The sequence below is a fragment of the Alnus glutinosa genome, chromosome 7 (assembly GCF_958979055.1).
Source record: "Alnus glutinosa chromosome 7, dhAlnGlut1.1, whole genome shotgun sequence".
NCBI classification, from domain to species: Eukaryota; Viridiplantae; Streptophyta; class Magnoliopsida; order Fagales; family Betulaceae; genus Alnus; species Alnus glutinosa.
This window is the reverse complement of record NC_084892.1, coordinates 21926455-21945900: the sequence shown is the minus strand read 5'-3', so window position 1 is coordinate 21945900 and position 19446 is coordinate 21926455. Positions and strand designations below refer to the sequence as shown.

General features: G+C 35.5%; 2 protein-coding genes across 2 annotated transcripts; one reads left to right on the top strand and one right to left on the bottom strand.

Annotated features, from left to right (window-relative positions):
• Nucleotides 1-7200: 7200 nt before the first annotated feature.
• On the top strand, nt 7201-9395 carry LOC133872632 (uncharacterized). The gene has a single exon (XM_062310209.1). The coding sequence runs from the start codon at nt 7649-7651 to the stop codon at nt 9056-9058; it is 1410 nt and encodes a 469-aa protein (XP_062166193.1). The 5' UTR covers nt 7201-7648; the 3' UTR covers nt 9059-9395.
• A 672-nt stretch (nt 9396-10067) lies between these two features.
• LOC133872447 (probable E3 ubiquitin-protein ligase LOG2) lies at nt 10068-15116 on the bottom strand. Its single transcript, XM_062309953.1, has 4 exons — nt 14308-15116; nt 11012-11510; nt 10348-10471; nt 10068-10314 (listed from the first exon to the last, which is right to left on the bottom strand). Exons 1-3 carry the CDS (start codon nt 14784-14786, stop codon nt 10355-10357), a joined length of 1095 nt encoding a protein of 364 aa, XP_062165937.1. The 5' UTR covers nt 14787-15116; the 3' UTR covers nt 10068-10314; nt 10348-10354.
• Between the last annotated feature and the right edge of the window lie 4330 nt (nt 15117-19446).

Below are 19446 nucleotides of genomic sequence, written 5' to 3'. Positions count from 1 at the left end.
CCGTCGGATATTAGCTAGAGTTTATTGGTAATCCGAATCTACTGTCGAAGGTTTCCGAATTTTGGTATCCGATAGCCGGATTCCGACGCTAGCGACTACCACCGGATTCCAACAAAACGGGTTGGATCTGACCGGTGCCGGAATATGATAAAAATGATCAGATTCCGACGAAATCAGTCTATAAAAATGTCATATGTTCCTTTATATGTGAGAAATACGTGCTTTGCTTTTTAATAAAATTTATTTCAATTTTGCCCTTATTATTAAAAAAGCATGAGCGTTTTACGTGACATTTTTATAGGTTGAGTTGAAAAAAAATCTTTATCCAAAATAGAATACCAAAATTGAGAAAAAAACCAAAAATTCCCATTGGGATTTCTACTCCCGTAGAAAAGAAACTAGGGACAAACAAGAGAAGACCAACACCAGCGACAACCACCTTGGGACTTGCCCAAAAGGCATAAATTGTTCTTCGGCAAAGGCTTTTCGGTTTTTTTTATTTTTTATTTTATTTTTTGGGATCTCAGAGGAAAGCTTGGATGTGTTTAATTTTGGGGCATAAAGTAGTCTTTTTTAGATTAACGAAGAGAAAGACATATTTTTCATAAAGTAGTCCGCCGATGGTAACTAATTTCGTTTCTCTTAATATCTGAAAAACAAATATGTTTTCATAGGTTGTGATTCACACATATTTTTTTTTTTTATATATATATATAGTATTAAATGTTTGTTGCACAATAGATATATACACTTTGTACAATAAAATTAACGTGAAAATTTTATTTTATTTTATTTTTAAAAAAATATCTTAAAAAAATTCTTATCGTGTCTGGGTCTGACATCTTGGAGCGAGGGAAGTCTTGTGAATGGATGAAAATTGTTGCAAATCCTCTGCTTGGGCACGGGCTTGTCCAACGCCATCCAGAATCCCGTTAGCAGTTGGGCCCTACAACTCACAGTTGAAAACTTTTTCTCCCTTTATTTTTATTATTATTATTATTATTATGGATTGAAATCACATAAATGCCCACATAATTTGCTTTAAATTGAATATCCAAAAGTTCGTTTAACAAATCAAATTTGAGCTAAAAAAAATAAGGTTTGATTGTTTAGATCCGTCAACAGACTTATTAAAACATCATATTTTTCTATTTTAATTACTTATTTAAAAAATAAAAAATAAAAAATTCTTACATCCAATTCAACATTTTAACTATACATTTCTATTATTCTATTTACATATTATTATTTTTTATTCTTTCTCTCATAATCATATAATTCTTAAACAGGTTATTTTGGGCGGTCATTTACGCAAGATTGAAAACTAAGGTACTATTTGTGATACTTAATGAAACCACATGAGGCATAATATGAAATTAATAAAACCACATGAGATTCAAACTTACATAATTCACATACATATGTCAAACTACAAAATCACTTAACAAGTGCAACACAAGCAACTAACAATATTGCAAACCATCACAACAACAAAGCACACATAAAAAATTTTCTCTTGCCCTATAGATGTCATTTTCCTTTTCTAGACACTTGATGATTTCCATGTGTTTATCATCTCCCTTCTCCATTTGCTTAACCCTTTTCATGTAATTGTCATTTTTATTCTCCAATTCTTTAATCCTTACCACCAAGGTACCATTTTCATCCTCTAGATCATTAACCTTCATCACAATGGCAGAGCCAGGAATCTGTTTTAGTAGGGGTAGAATTAAAATAATAAAATATAATGATAAATAATTTTTTTTTTTATCATATTTTCTATTAAACTATCAAAAATTCAAAACATCAACAAAGAACCACAAAAAAAAAGGACACATGTCCTGACGGCTCACTCTCTCACTCACGACTGTCTTCAGCCTTTTTTTTTTTTTTTTTTTTTCGTATTCACTTTTCAGTTTTCACTCACAGCCTACTCTTCTTCCTCTCCTCATCTCTGTCTTCTTCTTTTTTTCTTTTCTTTTTTCTCTCTTTTTCGTCTAATCATCTCTTTGACTCATTATGTGATGATACTCAAAAGTTCATAGTTTAAAATAAAAATCAGAGACAGAGAGACTTAAATACAAAAATACTTACAAGTTACAGGCTTACAACGTAGGAGAAGCGTAGCAGCTCGGCCTCGGCGACAGGGGATTGAAGAACTGAAGAAGAAGATTTGAGGAAGATTTGCGTGTAGAGGAAAATTTGCTAGTACCCTAGTAGCGTGTAGAGAAAGATTTGAGACGTGTCGATCATTCATGGTGTCTAATTTTGGTTTTGGGTTGAGATTTTTTAGTTTTGGGTTGAGTTTTCTTAGTTCAATATCAGCCTAAATTTGAGGGTAACTTTCACTTTTTAAAGGTGCTGCTGGGGCTGGGCTAAGCTATCTTGAATTTTTTTTTTTTTTTATTATTATTATTTTTTTTTCTTATGGGCAAATACAGATGAATGAATATTTTGATTTAATTTGTAGGGGCATTATTGTAGGGGCAGAATAGAGTTTGAGTTAAAAAATTACATAGTTTTTTATTTTTATTTTTTTTAGACATTTATTGGGGGGGGGGGGGGGGGGGGGGGGGGGGGCACACCCCTTGCACAAGTTGGTGTGTCCAGCCATTTGAAATATTTGCATGCAACTTTTGTTTGTATGTTGAAGTATAGATAGTCAGCAAGAACTCATTCAAATTATCTAATGGAAGTACTTTAATCATAAAACTGCTTACTCTTGAGTTGTAGGTGGCCCATCCCCAAAATCTTTTTCCAGATTTTCCTGAGTACATGAGGTCTTCAATGGTGTTGGTAAATCTCAAAAACATCGATCAGACATCTCAATAAGCCCCACTGAGAAAGATCCAGAAGATAACTTCATTTGATTCAAATGTCAAAATAACAAAACAAAAACAAATTTTTTTATCGGCCGATAAAAAAAAATCTAAACAAAACTCAAAAACAAAACTCAAAAACAAAACAATGGGTTAAGAACACACTTTGTCTAAAGAATGGAAAACTTCTTTCCCTTCCGAAGCTGTGAACAATGTGACTTAATGATGCCATTCGTCCAATTGTGAAGTAGATTTTGGGAGAAACAGTTGTGCCGAAGCTGTGGGAAGCCACAAAAATCTACGTCAACCTTATCTTTAGGCTATGATTGATTCTTCGGATTCCTCCAATCTTGGCCTCACTTAATACTTTCTTCTTTCTTTTTTATTTTATTTTATTTTTCTATTCAATGGCCTCGTAATATATTGACATGAAAAATAATCCCTACACTCATTTCTCACAACAACCCCACAACAATTTCATTTCTCCCTCCAACTAATTTTCACCCAAAACAAAAAGAAAACGAAACAAAACAAAAAAAATAATAAAATATTACCAGCCACGTTAGCTTGTTGTGGGGTTGTTGTGAGAAATGAGCGTATGAATCATTTCTCTATTGACATTGCTTGGTAGTCTCTTTACTACCAAAACTTTCAGTCACTTTCTTATTATGGAATTTTAACAACCATACATGCCCATGCTTTGCAATATTGCAATTGGAACAGGATCAACCTACTAATACTTTGTTTGTTTCGGTGTAAAATGTTTTTTTTTAAAAATATTTTGGCATTTTTTGTGTTTGGTGAGGGCGAAAATAATGGTCAACGGCAATGACGGAGAGAGAGGGGGGGCCAGTGGGGGCCATGACCTCCCCTCAACTCTTAAGAGAAAAAAATAATAATAAAAAATAAAGGTAAAACAAAAAAAATTAAATTAAGGTATTTTGTTTTTTAGATGAATCAAATTAATGTTTTTTTTGCCTATTGGCCCCTAGCAAGATTTTTTTTTTCCTTGCCCCCTTCCCTTTTTTCATCTCTTCAACTATCATCAAAACTTTTTTCCTTTAATATTTTACGGGTAGCAATGGACATGCCTGAGAATGTAACAATGAAATGATCTTTACAAAGTTGTAGAGGCTTTGTTCAAAGTAAACGAAAATGGTTTAGTAAAGTAGTGCATTGGAAGAAGACAGATGTAGATTTGAGGAGTCACAAACTTAATCAAGCTCGATTTACTAAGAATGTGCGGAAAAAATAACTGAGACTTTTTTTATTTTTATTTTTATTTCTTATTTTTTATTTTCTGAATCTTTGGACTGTGGTTTTCTTTACTTTTTTTTTTTTTCTAAAAACTCTTTTTACTTTTGCTTATTGATTTTTAATTTGAATAGAATAATAAAAATATCAAAACTGGGTTATATTTAATTTACTTAAAATTTGCCTTTATACATATACTTTAATCCCTACTTAAGAAAAAAAAATTTTCGGCCTCCTCCCATTAAAATGTTTGGCTTCGTCCCTGGTCAACGGAAATCATTTTCAGTTTGACTATAAAAACTTCTTTACTTTTTGAAAACAGTAAATTGTTTTTTAAATTTAAACTCTTCATTCTTGCATGCACATTTGTGGTAATCCGTTATCGTTGGACATTGAAATTTATTGGTAGCCTGAATCTACCGTCGAAGGTCCCTGAATTTCGGTATCCAATTGCTGGATTCGGCGCTAGTGACTACCACTGGATTCCAGCAAAATGGGCCGGATCTTATCGGTGCCGAAATCCGATAAAAATGATCAAATTTCGACAAAATCGGTCTATAAAAATGTCATGTGTCTTTTTGCATGTGAGAAATACATGCTTTACTTTTTTAATATTTTTTTTTTCAACTTTGTCCTTACTATTAAAAAATTATGAGTTTTTTACCTCTAAAATGATATGCGACATTTTTATAGATTAAGTCGAGAAAAATCTTTATACAAAATAGAATACCAAAATTGAGAAAAAAAAAAAAAAACCAAAAGTTCCCAATGGGATTTCTACTCCTATAGAAGAGAAACTAGGGACAGACAAGAAAAGACCAACACCAGCGACAACCACCTTGGGACTTGCCCAAAAGGCAGAAATTGTTCTTCGGCCAAGGCTTCTCGGTTTTTTTTTCTTTTTTGGGGATCTCATAGGAAAGCTTGGATGTGTTTAATTTTGGGGCATAAAGTAGTCTTTTTTAGATTAACGAAGACAGAGATACTCGCCGATGGTAACTATGAAAAATGATTGCTGTCCTCCTCCACCCAATTGATATTAAAAAATTTGATTTTTTATTAAAAAATTGTCTCTAATGTGATATCGTTTCCTGTCTATCAGGATTCAGGACTCTAGATATATAGTATTAAATGTTTGTTTGTTTTTTTATTATTTTTACGTGTCCATAACTTCAATCAAGCAGTGGTAAAAACTTATTGATTTTTACCCTCCAACGAGAGATTGACACGTCACCCTTAAACAAGAAAAGTAAATATTAACAAAACCTAACAAAACATTGAATCTAAACCCTCTCTTTCACTCTTTTAGTCTTAAAAAAAAAAAAAAACCATTCCGGCCAGACACCGCTGCTGCCACTGCCCCACGCCGGAATTGGGAGTGGCTGCCACCACGCGGCTGTTTCTGGCGTGGAGTAGTGACGGCGGCGGCAGTGATGGCGGCGTTTGAGATAGGTGGTAGTTGGGAGTTTTTTTTTTTGGTTTTTTTTCAGACTAAAAAAAAAAAAAAAGGGGATTGCATTCAGTGTTTTGCAAATAATTATTATTTTTTGTTATAGATTGATGTGTCAATTTTTTATTGGTGAGCATAAAACCAATATTTTCTCATTTTTGGGATAGAAGGGATTCTCTAAATGTATACACACCCTGAATAATAAAATTAACGTGAAAATTTTATTTTATTTTATTTAAAAAAAATTCTAATTTTTTCTACCCATCTGGTTTGTTTAGATTTTTTTTTTTTTTTTTTTTTTTAAAAAAAAAAAAAAATAAAAAATTTCACGTCAACTTTATTAAAAATCGTTATCGTGTATCGTGTCTGAGTATGACATCTTGGCGTGAGGGAAGTCTGAGTGGACGGATGAAAATTGTTGCAAATCCTCTGCTTGGGCATGGGCTTGTCCAACGCCCATTAGCCGTTAGCCGTTGGGCCCTACAACTCACAGTTGAAAACTTTTTCTCCTTTTTTATTATTATTATTTTGAATTGAAATCACACAAATGCCCACATAATTTGCTTTATATTGAATATCCAAATGTTCGTTTAACAAATCAAATTTGAGCAAAAAAAATAAGGTTTGATTGTTTAGATCCGTCAACAAGCTTATTAAAAGTTCTTTTTTATTTATTATTTTTTTTATTTTAACTACATCCAATTCAACATTTTAACTACACATTTCTATTATTCTATTTAAATATTATTATTTTTTCTCTCACAATCATATAATTTTTCTTATGTGTGCTATAACCTTTTCACTATTTAAATTATGGAAAATTATATTCATTAGTTTATGTGGTTTACTTAAATAATTATAAGATATTTGTAGTAGACGAAATTTATAAACTTCTTTCTAAAGTCATTTTTCATCCACAAACTTAACATAAATCGTTAGTTGCCATGTCAATTCAATAAAAATGTGCATGTGCCCATGGGGAGGTGGTGAGCCACCCTCCCAAAACTTCTATTTTTTATTTTTAAAAAAAAATAAAAAAAATGAAATTTTAGGTTTTTAATTTTTAATATATCAATATTTTTTTTTTATTAAGAGTAATTCGTATCGTGTTTTTATGGGATTAACGTGACAATTTAACGGTTTTGTTAAGTTTATGGATTGAAAGAATAATTTATAATTTTCACCTACCACAAAAAAGTCATAATTCTATTTTTTATACCAAATTTGTAATTTAGTTCGATTACAAAGACTAAAAATGCAATTTTCTCTTTAAATTATTCCAATGTGAACGCTCATGCTTTTCAATAAAAAAACAAAAAAAAAAAAAAAGAAAGAAGATGGGCTCTTTCATTTCATGTCACCATGTGCCTCTGCCCCTCATCCCAATTTTTTATTTTTATTTTTTTAGATCCCTATCCCAAATTTCCAATCCCTAAAATAATTAAGCGCCACGTTTGTCAAGATCCCATCATAAAAAAAAAAAAATGGATTATTCGACCTGTCACTATCAAAGGACAAGTGGGCTCCGCGCTTTCAAGTAATTGGGCCTGCTTTACAGCTAAGTTTGTTGTGAAGCTTCCTGGTAATGCCACAAACCCCTTGACGTCAGCCCAGGTCTCCCACCGACAAAGCCCCCCCCCCCCCCCCCCCCCCAACCCCATAATTATAGAGCCTCGTAGTGTTGGCTCCTTCGCTCAACAACTCACACTCCACAAGTTCACTTCCACCTCCACGCAGGTCCCAATCCATAGTTTTGGATCCAACAGTTCCAAAATCTAGGGTTTGTGAGAATCTAACACAGATAAAACCCCATCATACAGAGGCGTAGTATAATGTGATGTGATGTAGATTTCTGTAATCAATGCTCCGATTCAAGATGGGGTTCGAGCCAATGCAGCCAAGGATTCCGAGAAGGGTCTGGTTAGGGTTCCAAAAATCAATGGGAGTCCTCGTGGGTGGGAATCACACCTCCTCCAGGTTTTGCACTCGCTAATCTCTCTGTCAATCTCTGTTTTCGGCTTAATTCCTCTCAAGTTTTTACGCAAATCCCTCTTTGAGTGTTTGTTAAAATCTTCCAAACCAACTCTTCGATTTACTCGAGGATCCCAAAAAACCTGTCCGTTTCATGGATCTGAAGGCCGTGAAATATCAGATCCTTCATGGGTCTATTGCGAGGCGCCTGCTTTATCGCACTTTCGTAATCTCCTCGGTGATTTCAATCATTCCCTTGCTGCACATCTTATCTGGTTCCGATCTGGGAACATTTGCCTCTATGACCTCTAGTGACTGTGCCGTGAATTCGGGCATTGCGATGGCTAGTGAGGCTCCGGGCACGAATTTGTTTCATACCCAGATCCTGAATCCCATATGGGACTCACTGCAATCAATGCAGTGCAAGAGGAATGTGAATTTGACTGTTAGTGTGGTCAGAGAGCTGGTGAGCAAGAAGTTGTTGAATTATAATGCGAAAGCTCTCTGCGTTGGAGAAGGCTCGGCCTTCGCCTTGTTGGCATTGCGAGATTTGGGATTCTCCAATGCCCGCGGTGTTTACAGGCGCCACTTTTTCTCGCTTACGCGAAAACTGTTCGTTCATGAGTTTGATTACGCGGACAATTCATTTGATTTCGTGCTGTCCAAGGATATAGACCAGGTTCCTGTCCCTGCATTGCTCGTGCTTGAAATTGAGCGCGTTCTTAGCCCTGGTGGAATTGGTGCCATTCTTGTGGGTGTTAGCGGTTCCTCCCCGAATAGCTTGATTAGGTCTGCCACCCCGGTTTCCTCATTACTGAAATGTTCCAATGTTGTGTATGTTGGTTATGTGCACAACTTCACTCTGGTTGTCTTCAAGAAAATATCCGAAAATGGCAGTTACTTCAAGCAGTATACCCTTCCGGCTGACTGCCCATCTATTGCGAATAATAAACCTGTAATGGACCGAATTGAGCCTCTAGTGGAGGAAAAACCAATGGGATTTGAGAACAGGTTTTCTTATTTGCCCAAGCTCATGGATATTGATACTAAGAAGCGGTTGGTCTATATTGATATCGGGGCAGGGGTGCATCTCAACTCTAGTGTCATGAACTGGTTCCTGCCATCTTATCCCGTGGGTCGAAAAGCTTTCAATGTTTATTTTGTTGACCATAACACATCGGTCCTGTTATCCTATGTCAAAAGGCCTGGTATCACCTTTGTTTATCATCCGGGCTTGGCTGGAAATGAGGCTACGGCCAACGTTAGCACTGAAGAAGACGTTGATCCACCTTTGGAGAAAGAAGGGTTCAATTTTCTTTCTTGGTTTAAAGAAACAGTGCGATATGCAGACTTTGTGGTCCTGAAGATGAACGCAGGCAAAGTGGAAATGAAATTTCTCACCGAGTTATTTGAAAGCGGAGCAATATGCTTTGTTGATGAGATGTTCCTTCACTGCTCGGGCAGTGTGGATGGTGAAGAAGGTGAAATAAAGGGAGACTGCATGGACCTCTTCAAGGGCCTTAGAAACCGTGGCGTCTTTGTCCATCAGTGGTGGGGAGACTAAACTGCATTGCTTTCTTGTATTTCATTTGACCTGTCTTCAGTCTAGTACTGTGCTGTGTGGTATGTTGTTTTGAGTCTGTCGTTTAGGATGTATGAACATCCAAGTTGCTTTGTGGTTGGGCAATTAAGCTAAATAAACAACCATATGTTTTATGTTGTTTCGAGTCTGTCGTTTAGGATGTATGAGCATCCAGGTTGCTTTGTGGTTGGGCACTTAAGCTAAATAAACAACCATATATGTTTATGTTGTTTCGAGTCTGTCGTCTAGGATGTATGAGCATCCAAGTTGCTTTGTGGTTGGGGGCACTTAAGCTAATAAATAAACAACCAAATGCTTATGTTGTCGTTTCATCAATAAGTTGTGTGAATGTTAGATTAGGATCTCTCAAATTATTTGTCAAAATTTGCGTAGTTAATTGTGAAATATCACTTATAGAACCCACTTGACTAAATGGACTAGATAAAGTAGTTAGACAGTATAATTTTTATTTGATCGGGTAAGTTTTATAAATAGTTTTTTACAATCATTGTTTGAATTCTCCCAAAGAAGATAAATAATTTAAGAGGATCTTGGGCAAGTTTTATAAATAGTTTTTTACAATCATTGTTTGAATTCTCCCAAAAAGATAAATAATTTAAGAGGATCTTGGGCCGTGATTGTATGGGTTTGAATCAATAATTAATTTCTATTCACGTTGCCACCGACCTTGGATTCCCCAGAGAATCCAATGTCTTTCGCTTCTTGTAATGCTAGAGCCTAAAGAACCAATATTATTATGCCACAGTCCCACAAGTAGAACGTGCCCCAGCAGTCAAGCATCTGGCTTTGGGATGGAATGGACTCACATTTTAGGTTAATTAATCAGGATTCGCATTTCATACTGCTCGTAATTTGTATTAAACTAAAATTCAAAGAAAAATTTCAAGGGAGCATTCACAGGTCCTGGAACTGGGGTTTTCTCACAATCGCCTTAACTAAATTGATCCTTCTTGAAAAATGAAGGCAAATGGAAAACCAAAAATAAAATGCAGCAAGCATGTATCATATACATATATTTTCGAGGAATTGACACAAAACACTCACCCAAGCATACAGAAGGCAGTGCCAGCATGTTACCATGCCAAACTGCTTATCAAATATATATTCTCTTTTGATAATTCTAAAACCAAAGATGTAAAAGAAGAAAATAGAAAAAGGAAAGAAATACAACAACCGGGCTATACAGCATTCGAGTGGCCGAATATATATATATATATATACTACACTTGATCTTAGCCATATATATATATCCTCTTTTCATTCCTCAGATTCATTGGTGACCTTAATCTCCAAAAGCCTCTCAACTAATTGTCTGCATATTGGGCACCGGTCTGTCTGGAACCTTAAAACCTTAGCACATCCACTGCACATACACTGCAACATGGAAAGAAAACCAATCAATACTACAAGAATAACAAGCTATTAAGTAATTATCTACATTCAGGATATGTAAATGGGCAACATAACATTTTGCTTAGGACAGAAAAAGGATTGGTGCATCCCATTATAGCCCATATTTACCTTTAGTAGCAATATGAGCAAAATTGATGCTCTTGAACATGTAGCCTGGGAAATCAGTCCACAATACATCCTAAGATTTCAGGATGAAATCAATACATGCAATTGCTAACCATGGCATATCAACTCACTATAAACAAGGGTTGCGATTAATTCAGGTTCACAATGTTACTTTTTTTTTTTTTTCATGGGCCGGGGTGTTAGGGAGGGTTTCCGAGGTCAATGCAGTAAAATGGCTCCCATACTAAAAATGAAGACAACCCCAACAGGGCCAACACGCATGATATAAGTTGCTCTGATAGGCTGAGAATTGCAACCATTGTACAAGAAACTAATTTGGGCAACTTAATGTCTAATCATACAACTTTAAATGGGAAAACAAGAGAGTTTGATTACCATATGTCTGCAGGGAAGGACGGTTGTGTCCCGGGGTTCTGACAAGCAGATGACACATTCTTTTCCCAGGTCATTCCCATCCAAGTCACCCTCAACCGAATTGCCAATCCCGTATATCTCCTGCAGCTCATACCTCATTCTATTGACCCACAAGATCTGCTTTACTACCCTCACCCGGTATTCACCTTTCTCCTTCTCAAACACCGCCTGAGTTATCTGAGAGTTTGTGGTTGCAGGTATTGGGTTTCCATCTGTACCATTCTTGATAACTGGAATTGCCTCTGCCTTAACTGCCAAAGGGTAGACGTCCATATCACCCACCTTCCGTAACTCTGTCTCCTCAAACATTGAGAAGTCAATCCCAGTTCCAGAGGACTGCCTGAACTTCTGGCCCAGACCTTGTTGGAAATTTACTGTCACTGGTGCAAGAAGGTTTTCCTTCTTTGGTGTCAGGCTACAGTCTCCACCTTCTTCTTTTGCAAAGAAAATAATGGTGATGCTGTTGAGCAAAGCAAATGAAACTTCTAGTCAAGACAAATATTAAGAAAAAATGTCATATAAATAAAAAAAATAAAAAGGAAGAAAAAAGAAAGCAAAATATCTGAAAGGTGGAAACACCATAACAAAGAAAGACAATATTTGAATATCTCAGTAAATATCAAAGAACCAAAATTAACAGTCTGATTATAAACAAAATGCTCATACTGGACAATAGAAAGTGATGCTCTGTTGCAGATGAGACTGCAAATTGAACACCAAGGGAAACAAAACTACAACCAAAATATGCTACTTGATCATACCAAATGGAAAACATTTTAATAACAATGATCCTATAATACCATATGAAAGCCAGGTACTGTACTACTAAAGGAACATTGTAATGATTGTGATCTCATAATAGTTGAGATCTTCGAGTATAATGCATAGAACAAAATATCAGTCTTCTCAGTTTTTAATCAGCAGCAACATAAACCACCATAACAATGAAAGCTGAAATGGAATCATGCATACACCAGGACAATATCTTTGAATTTTTTTTTCTAAAGATCCAAATACAGACTAAGGTCTCCATAAGATCATTTTGTATTTGCCTGAAGAGACATGTTGAACGTCCTACTCAGCCACCTTGATCTATTCTCACTAATTAAAGAGTGCCACAAATGCTCACCACTTAAGATGAATAATTAAAGAAGCAAATAACTCATTATCGTCATCCAAGCCTTCATGCCATCTCTATTGACGACACAATCTTCTGCAACCCACTTTATTGAAAAAACAATTTGCTTGATTCCAAAAGTTTTTCCATTACTCTCACTGTGCTCAAACTCGAAGCCTCATTTATCAACTTTTCACCAATATCGTGGCCAAATATCCCCCCCCCCCCCCCCCCCCCCCCCCAAATTAGCGACACCTAAAAGTTTCTACGAATATCATTAAACCATCTCAATCATCCCTCTACCTGTTTAAGCTTTATTATAGTTTCTCCAAACTTTCTTCACCACTCACAATCTTATCACTCCCAGTGTCACTAGATAAAGTTGTAAGAACACTGACCTAATCTTTAATTCCAACTTCCTCGCTCATTATAATCTTTAACTCCAACTTCCTCCTTCATTACAATCACAGCAAGTTATTTTCAAGGGCCATACAGCAATAGTTATAAAAACACATTCAAACACGAAAATAGATTGAGACAGAATACTAATTTTAGTCTTTAGAAAGCATGGAAGCATTGTTCTTAATTTTAAGCTTCAACTCTTTCCCAGCTATAAATCTATGATGCATATAAATACGTAAGTGCAACCTGATATAAAAATAATAATAATAACATTAGGATATAATTGAGGCAAGTAAGATTGGAACTTTCATAATTTATAAAATTAGTTTCTATATGCCACTTGGTAGGTCAGAAAAGTAGAAGCCCCCACGAGACACATGCAAGGTTCAAGTGGTTCAGTTGTCCAATCTGGTCTAGGATAAATTAACAATTAGCATCTATAAGTGATTTTTTTTAATAGAAAAGGAATTTTTTTTTTTCATTCTTGATCCACGGATATCTATAGAAACTGAAGGTCATTCTGGCATTGTACAAACTAAGAACACGATGTTCATCTACATGAGGTAAAATGTGAAACCTTCTCCATTGCAACAAACATGGTGCCCATTCAAGAAAGGTACACATTAGTGACTGTTTCCACTACTCTTTTTCTTCTTATTTAAGAAACATGCAGCTTGTCTACTCTTCCACCAATACTAGTTGCAATATTTCTCTCCTCTCACAGAATCCTAATATACTCTTCAGCAACCAGATTCCACCTTTAGCTATCTTCCCAGAAAGGTAATGCAAGTTTAAAAGCCATAGCAAACCTGATAAAAGCTCTCTCATGGCTAGCAAACTCCTGTTTTTTTTTTTGATAAGTAATGGATAGCAAACTCCTGTTACCATCAACTTCAGCTCGTGGAGAATTATAATGATAACAACTAATTAAACATTACATCCAATCTTAGAAGATTATGTAAAATGCAAAAGAAAATGCCATATTTAGAGGATTTTGGCCCATGCTCAGCCAAACCTAGGCAACATAATGCTTCCTTTTTATTCATATATTTCAGCATGCCTAATTCCATTAAAATTAGAGTCAACGAGTACAACTACTGCAAAAGAAAATGGAACTAGCTTCCTACAGGGACATTTGACTCTTTAAGACAAACAAACGCCACGGATTACTAACTTATACTGTATACAATATGGAATTTTAAGCGAAAGTACTTCAGCGATAATCACTAAAATCACTTAGTTGTAGCAAATTACAAAGTTCTCCAAAATACCCACAAACCCATAAACCTCTGCACCAACAAAGAAATAACACTTTCCCATAGCATCTCTCCTTCATCAAGAGAATACATTTTTTCGAAGTCATCAATGCATCAAATTACTTAATTTACATGTGCAAGGGACCGGATATGCTAAAAATAAAAAAGCAAATTATAACCAGACTAATATTAACAAAAGGGACTATAGATCATAATATAGAAATCTCATTCGCAGCTAGTGATTTGAAAATTCTCAACGTCATTATCCAAAACGACCTCCCTTATATTTAACCACACAGATTGACCCGGTAATGAATTATATATAAGCAGCGAATCCTAAAGCAACGCATCAAACAATTGACAACAAAGTTGAAAGCTGAAACACATTTCAACATATTGTACAGGAGAATCCCCATCTATATACGAACAAACTCTAGCTCTTTTAAGAAATTAAAAAACCAAACAAGCACAAGCTTACATACCGCCCGGTAACAGTGGCATCGAAGGTGAACGATACGAGAAACCGGCCGGGATTTTCCTCGTCCGGTTCGATCCTCAGAGTCTCTTTCTTCAGATTAACATCGTTCCGTATAGTAACAGCCTTCTGGTGGTCGACATAGGGGGTCGGAGGACCCGGGTAACTCCCGCCGACCCAATGGGCCTGGGCCTGGGACGGGTCTAGGTGGGGATGGGCATGAGGCCCACCTCGGTGGTGGTGGTCGTACGGAGCCGGTAGAGACGCCGGAACGGCCGGTGGCTGAGGGCCATAGTAGCCTGGGTATTGGGAGTACGGGAGGTGAGGGTGGCTAGGGTTTGGATACGGTGTGGCGGCGGCGACGAACACGTAACGGTTGGCCGATATCTCCGGCTGAGGCGGCGCCGGGGGAGGCGGAGGAGGGTGGCTCCGACGGCTCCGGTGTCTCCGAGGGCCGTTCACGCCGCTACTCACGACGTTTCCCATGGAATTTTTCCTCCCGAAGTCCGAGAAGCGAGACGGCACACCCCGAGAGAAAATCCCAAATCTTTCTCCACCCTGTTTTCAGCTGTCGGAAACGAAGCGCATCCGATTGCGATAGGAGGTGCATGCAATGTGTCTCATTTTCTTTTCCTTCGCAAAGCAAGAGAAAGTGTAGGATTCGACACCGCCAGGAACTTTAAAGAAGAAAATGAAATGCAGTGGAAGGAGAATTGTGGAGACCGAGGAGGTGGGGCTCAGGAACAGGAATCCATGGATAGTTGGTATAATGGGATTGCGTAAAGCTCCACCAAAACACCATCGATGGATTTGGAATACCATCGATGGATTTGGATTTGGATTAGGGAAATGCTAAAGTTAATTGCAACTGCTTTTCCTTTTTCCTTTTTTTTTTTTTTTTTTTTTTTTTTTTTTTTTTTTTGTATTTTTCCTTCTTCTTTACTTTTTAATAATTATTATTTAAATGTAAAGAAATATAGGATTTCCTTTTCTTACGAAAATGCCCTAAAGTTCTGCTTACTCTTTGTTTGTTCTGCGATGCCTTTTTTCTGCTTTACTCCTGGTGTAAAAGATGCCATAATGCGATTACACTTTGGCCAAAAACGGAATAAAACACAACTTGGTATATATATTTTTCAATTCAATCTAGCAATCATTACTAATAAGACAGAACTTGGAATACTGCTAAAGATAAAGTATTTTATTGGCCATATTTAGAGGGTGTACATGCTGCTGATATTAAAGGTATGTATTTGCTATCCATATATGATATTTTTGCATAAACGAATGTAGATGCAATTAACAAAAATTATCATACGCATATACAAATGTGAATATCAATTTTAAGGTATGCAAAAACGATTAATAATCATGTCCGCGTTTCAAAATGATGTTGCTTTGATGTTTAATACAAAAGAGATGTCATTTTAGATTAGATATCGGTTATATTTACATTAGTTTAGTTGATATATTGTCTTTGGGGCTATCAACGTCGTCAATTCCTCTCCTCCCATAGTCTTTCACAATCATGCCGGTGCCCATCTTTCTTTTGTACTTGTCCATAATTGTATCACAATTAACCTTTCACAAAGCCTTGGTGGGCATTGACCACTTTTTTTTTTTTGGATAAATTGGGAATAATGGGGAAATGGGATAAATCCACACAGCCTAGTTGAGAGAGCAAGAGGTTTTCAATCGAGAACGCAAACTTAATCCAACACATCTCACAAAAAAGGTCTATCTCTTGATGGGGGGAAGGAGCTTATATTCTCAGCCTACTGACTTTGTTTAACCGGTGTGGGACAAACACACTCACACAGAGTAAAAGCATTACCACTTTTACAATAGCATTTTTGAAGTCATTCGGGGATTCCAATGCTTTCCTCACAAGTTGAATACGATGACTAAACGCCCCTCCATAGGCCGCACAATTCCTCCTAAACCACATATTTCAAGCCACTACCGCCGTGAGCTCAAGATCCTCATCCTCCACCTTATTTTGCAAACCCTCCACTATATTGATAAAACCGTCATTTTCGGAGCAACTCCTCTAAAGTTTCTTTCCACATATATTCTATGCATCTAGGGGTGTAAGATGAGCTCGGCCACTCGTCAGCTCGGCTTGATTCGGTTCGGTTAAACTCGATTCGGTCTCGGCTTGAATAATAAATGAGCCGTTCGTGAACACAATAATATATTCGAATATTAAACGAGACATACTCGTATAAACTCGGCTCGATTCGGATAGACTCGGATAAGCTTGTATAAACTCGTATAACTTCATTTTTACAATTTTTTCTTACTATTATTTTAATTTTGTAATAAGAACATCTTAAGTAAAAATGAATCATTATCCAAATATGATAGATATAGCTTGAATTATTGTTGTGAGTTTAATTTTATAGATTTGTATGTACATAAGTGTGTTTGTGAGTATGTGTGGTTATATGTGTTTGTGTGCACACATGTAATTTGTGTATGTGCATAATAAATTTATATACATACATATAAACTCGAGATTATATTATTTAAGATTCAAGTTAATTTATTTAATGAACTCAGATGATAAAATTTTAATAAGACTTGATTAATTAATGATTAATATGGATTTATGAAAATATAAACAATCATGATATTTACTTTATATAAGAAATGAATAAGTTAATTGAGCAGCTCGTGATAAGATCGAGCTCGACTCGTATTCGAAATAAAATTAAACGAGCCAAGCTTGAACAGAATATTTCGTTCGATGATAAATTCGAATTCGACTCGTGTTCGAAATAAAATTAAATGAGCCGAGCTTGAACATTCAATACTCGATTCGACTCGGCTCGAATACAGCCCTATATGCATCTTTTGCCGTAAGGCAACTCTACAAAATATGTTTCGTAGTCTCCGTCTAAAGAAAAAATTAATTACAAGAGATTTTAATGGATAAAAATGTTAATTTTAAAGAATTTATCTCCTAAAAAAAACATATTATTTAGAAAGAAAGAAAAAAATTAAAATTTTCGAAGCTTACCTGTATTTCCGTGAGTAATGTTAAAAGTTTCTTTTGTGTCCCTCTAAAAATGAAGTAGCTCTTAAAATTAGTATTAGGCTTGTGATTAATCACCATTAAATTTTGATTAAATGGTAATTTTAAAAGTCACCTTATTTTTAGAGAGACACAAAAATAATACATAAAAGACTTATAGAATTACTCGTGAGCTCTAGTGAATTTTGGCAATGATTTTGTCAAAAGAGTTTTTTAAATATTATTTTTATTTTTTATTCAAATCAAGGTAAAAAGGAGTCAAAGATAGGAAGGAAAGGATATGGGAAACAAATTCAGAATAGGGATATTATATACGTATATGGTTGGGTGGAGTAGTAATTTTAGATAACTAAATTATAATGGCTGAAGTGAAGTACTTTAAGTGGTTGACATAAAAAATTATTTAAAGACATTATATCAACCGATATAAATAATATGTGCAAGAATAGAATTACTCTTTGTTTAATTACTTTGAGGCGATTTGTTTAGTTGAGGCATTTTTTTTTTCCTAAGAAAATTACAGGGGAACGAGACGGGGGAATAAACTACGCAGAACATGCAAAAAATAAGGGTGAGGCAACTCAAAACAACTCCAAAACAACCAATACAATGCTTAAAAGCCTAAGATCTCTGTCTGGATGGGCATAAAGATTGGCATGATCTCATGAGTTACCGACTCAAAAGCCAAGAGAGGGGCCACCCAAGTTGGCGGTTTGAAGAGGCAAGAAGTTGCCTAAAACACCTGTTACAACAACAAGATTTGAGATTCCCGGCCAGGGGTTAATGGGAGGAGGGGCCCAAATAATTATTATTATTTTTTTTTTAAAGTAGGGGTTAATATATATATATATATAAAGGCAAATTTTAAGTAAATTAAACATAACCCAATTTTTATATTTTTATTATTCCCTTCAAATTAAAAATCAATAAGCAAAATTGAAAAGAAAGTTTTTTGAGAAAAAAAAACCGTTATCTAAAGATTCAGAAAATTTTTTTTTTTTTAAAAAAAAAAAAAAAAGTCCCAATTTCTGTATTGAAATTGAGAAATTTTAGTTGAATAAATTATGTACTTCTCGGTATTCTCACAAGGCTTTACTGGGATGACATGACTCTTGAAGCTAAAATTTTCTTGCTCATTTTGTTAGAACAACCCACTTTAACTAACACAGTAGCCCACTAACAGTTATACAAACACATTATATATATTCTACACAAAACACATTATGCTAAACATAACACAAAACAAATGAAACACATATCTTCTAGACTTTTCTAATGTCATCTAGTTATATTGAAATAAATCCCCATTTTACGTTATCTTTGCCACGCATTTTTAGGAAATCGAACTTTGCCAGGCATATGATTCCTCAAGTCCACATTTGTCTTATTCCAATACACTGCTTTACTAAACCCCTTTCATTTACTTTGAATAAAACATCTGCAACTTTGTAAAGCTCCTTCCATTATTACCTTCCTCAGCCATGTCTGTTGTTACCCGTGAAATATTAAAAGCAAAAGTTTTGGCAATGAAGTTATTGTTCCAAATGAGATGAAATCAGTTGAAGATATGATAAAAATGAAGGGGCCAAAAAAATTTCTTACTAAAAGTCAATAGTCAAAAAAACCTTATAATTTTTATTTTTTATTTTTACCTTAAAATTTTTTCTTCTTATGAGTTGAACGAGAGCCATGGCCTATACCGGCCCCCCTCCCTCTGCCCCGTCCACGACAAGAAGAGGAGCACTAAAGCTTACTAAACCGAAGCCGCAAAAAAGGAGCACCATCGTGGCATATATATATATATATATATATAGAGAGAGAGAGAGAGAGAGAGAGAGAGAGAGAGAGAGAGGCACCCAAAAACTTAAGCTTGGTGGACACCACCTTTTTGGTTGAGGTTGATGGGCAAGTGGGTGAGGATTTTGTCCATCCTAGTTTTTCAAATGCAAATTAAAAGGGAGAAAAAAAAAAAATCTTAATTGTGATCTATCAGTCTATTATATGTTTAATAGTAATTTTAAAAATTAAATCAATTTTAAAAAAAATTAAATAAAACATTAGTCTTTATTTTAGTATTACTCTAAAAAGAGTGTAGTGATAAATCATAAA

Excerpts from the sequence above, each read along its gene's own strand:
- LOC133872632 (XM_062310209.1), top strand. The coding sequence starts at position 7,649 with ATGGATCTGAAGGCCGTGAAATATCAGATCCTTCATGGGTCTATTGCG.
- LOC133872447 (XM_062309953.1), bottom strand. The coding sequence starts at position 14,786 with ATGGGAAACGTCGTGAGTAGCGGCGTGAACGGCCCTCGGAGACACCGG. Across the intron at positions 11,511-14,307 it reads GATGCCACTGTTACCGGGCG|CATCACCATTATTTTCTTTG; the intron begins GTATGTAAGCTT and ends TTTGCTCAACAG. Across the intron at positions 10,472-11,011 it reads TCCTTCCCTGCAGACATATG|TGTATGTGCAGTGGATGTGC; the intron begins GTAATCAAACTC and ends TCCATGTTGCAG.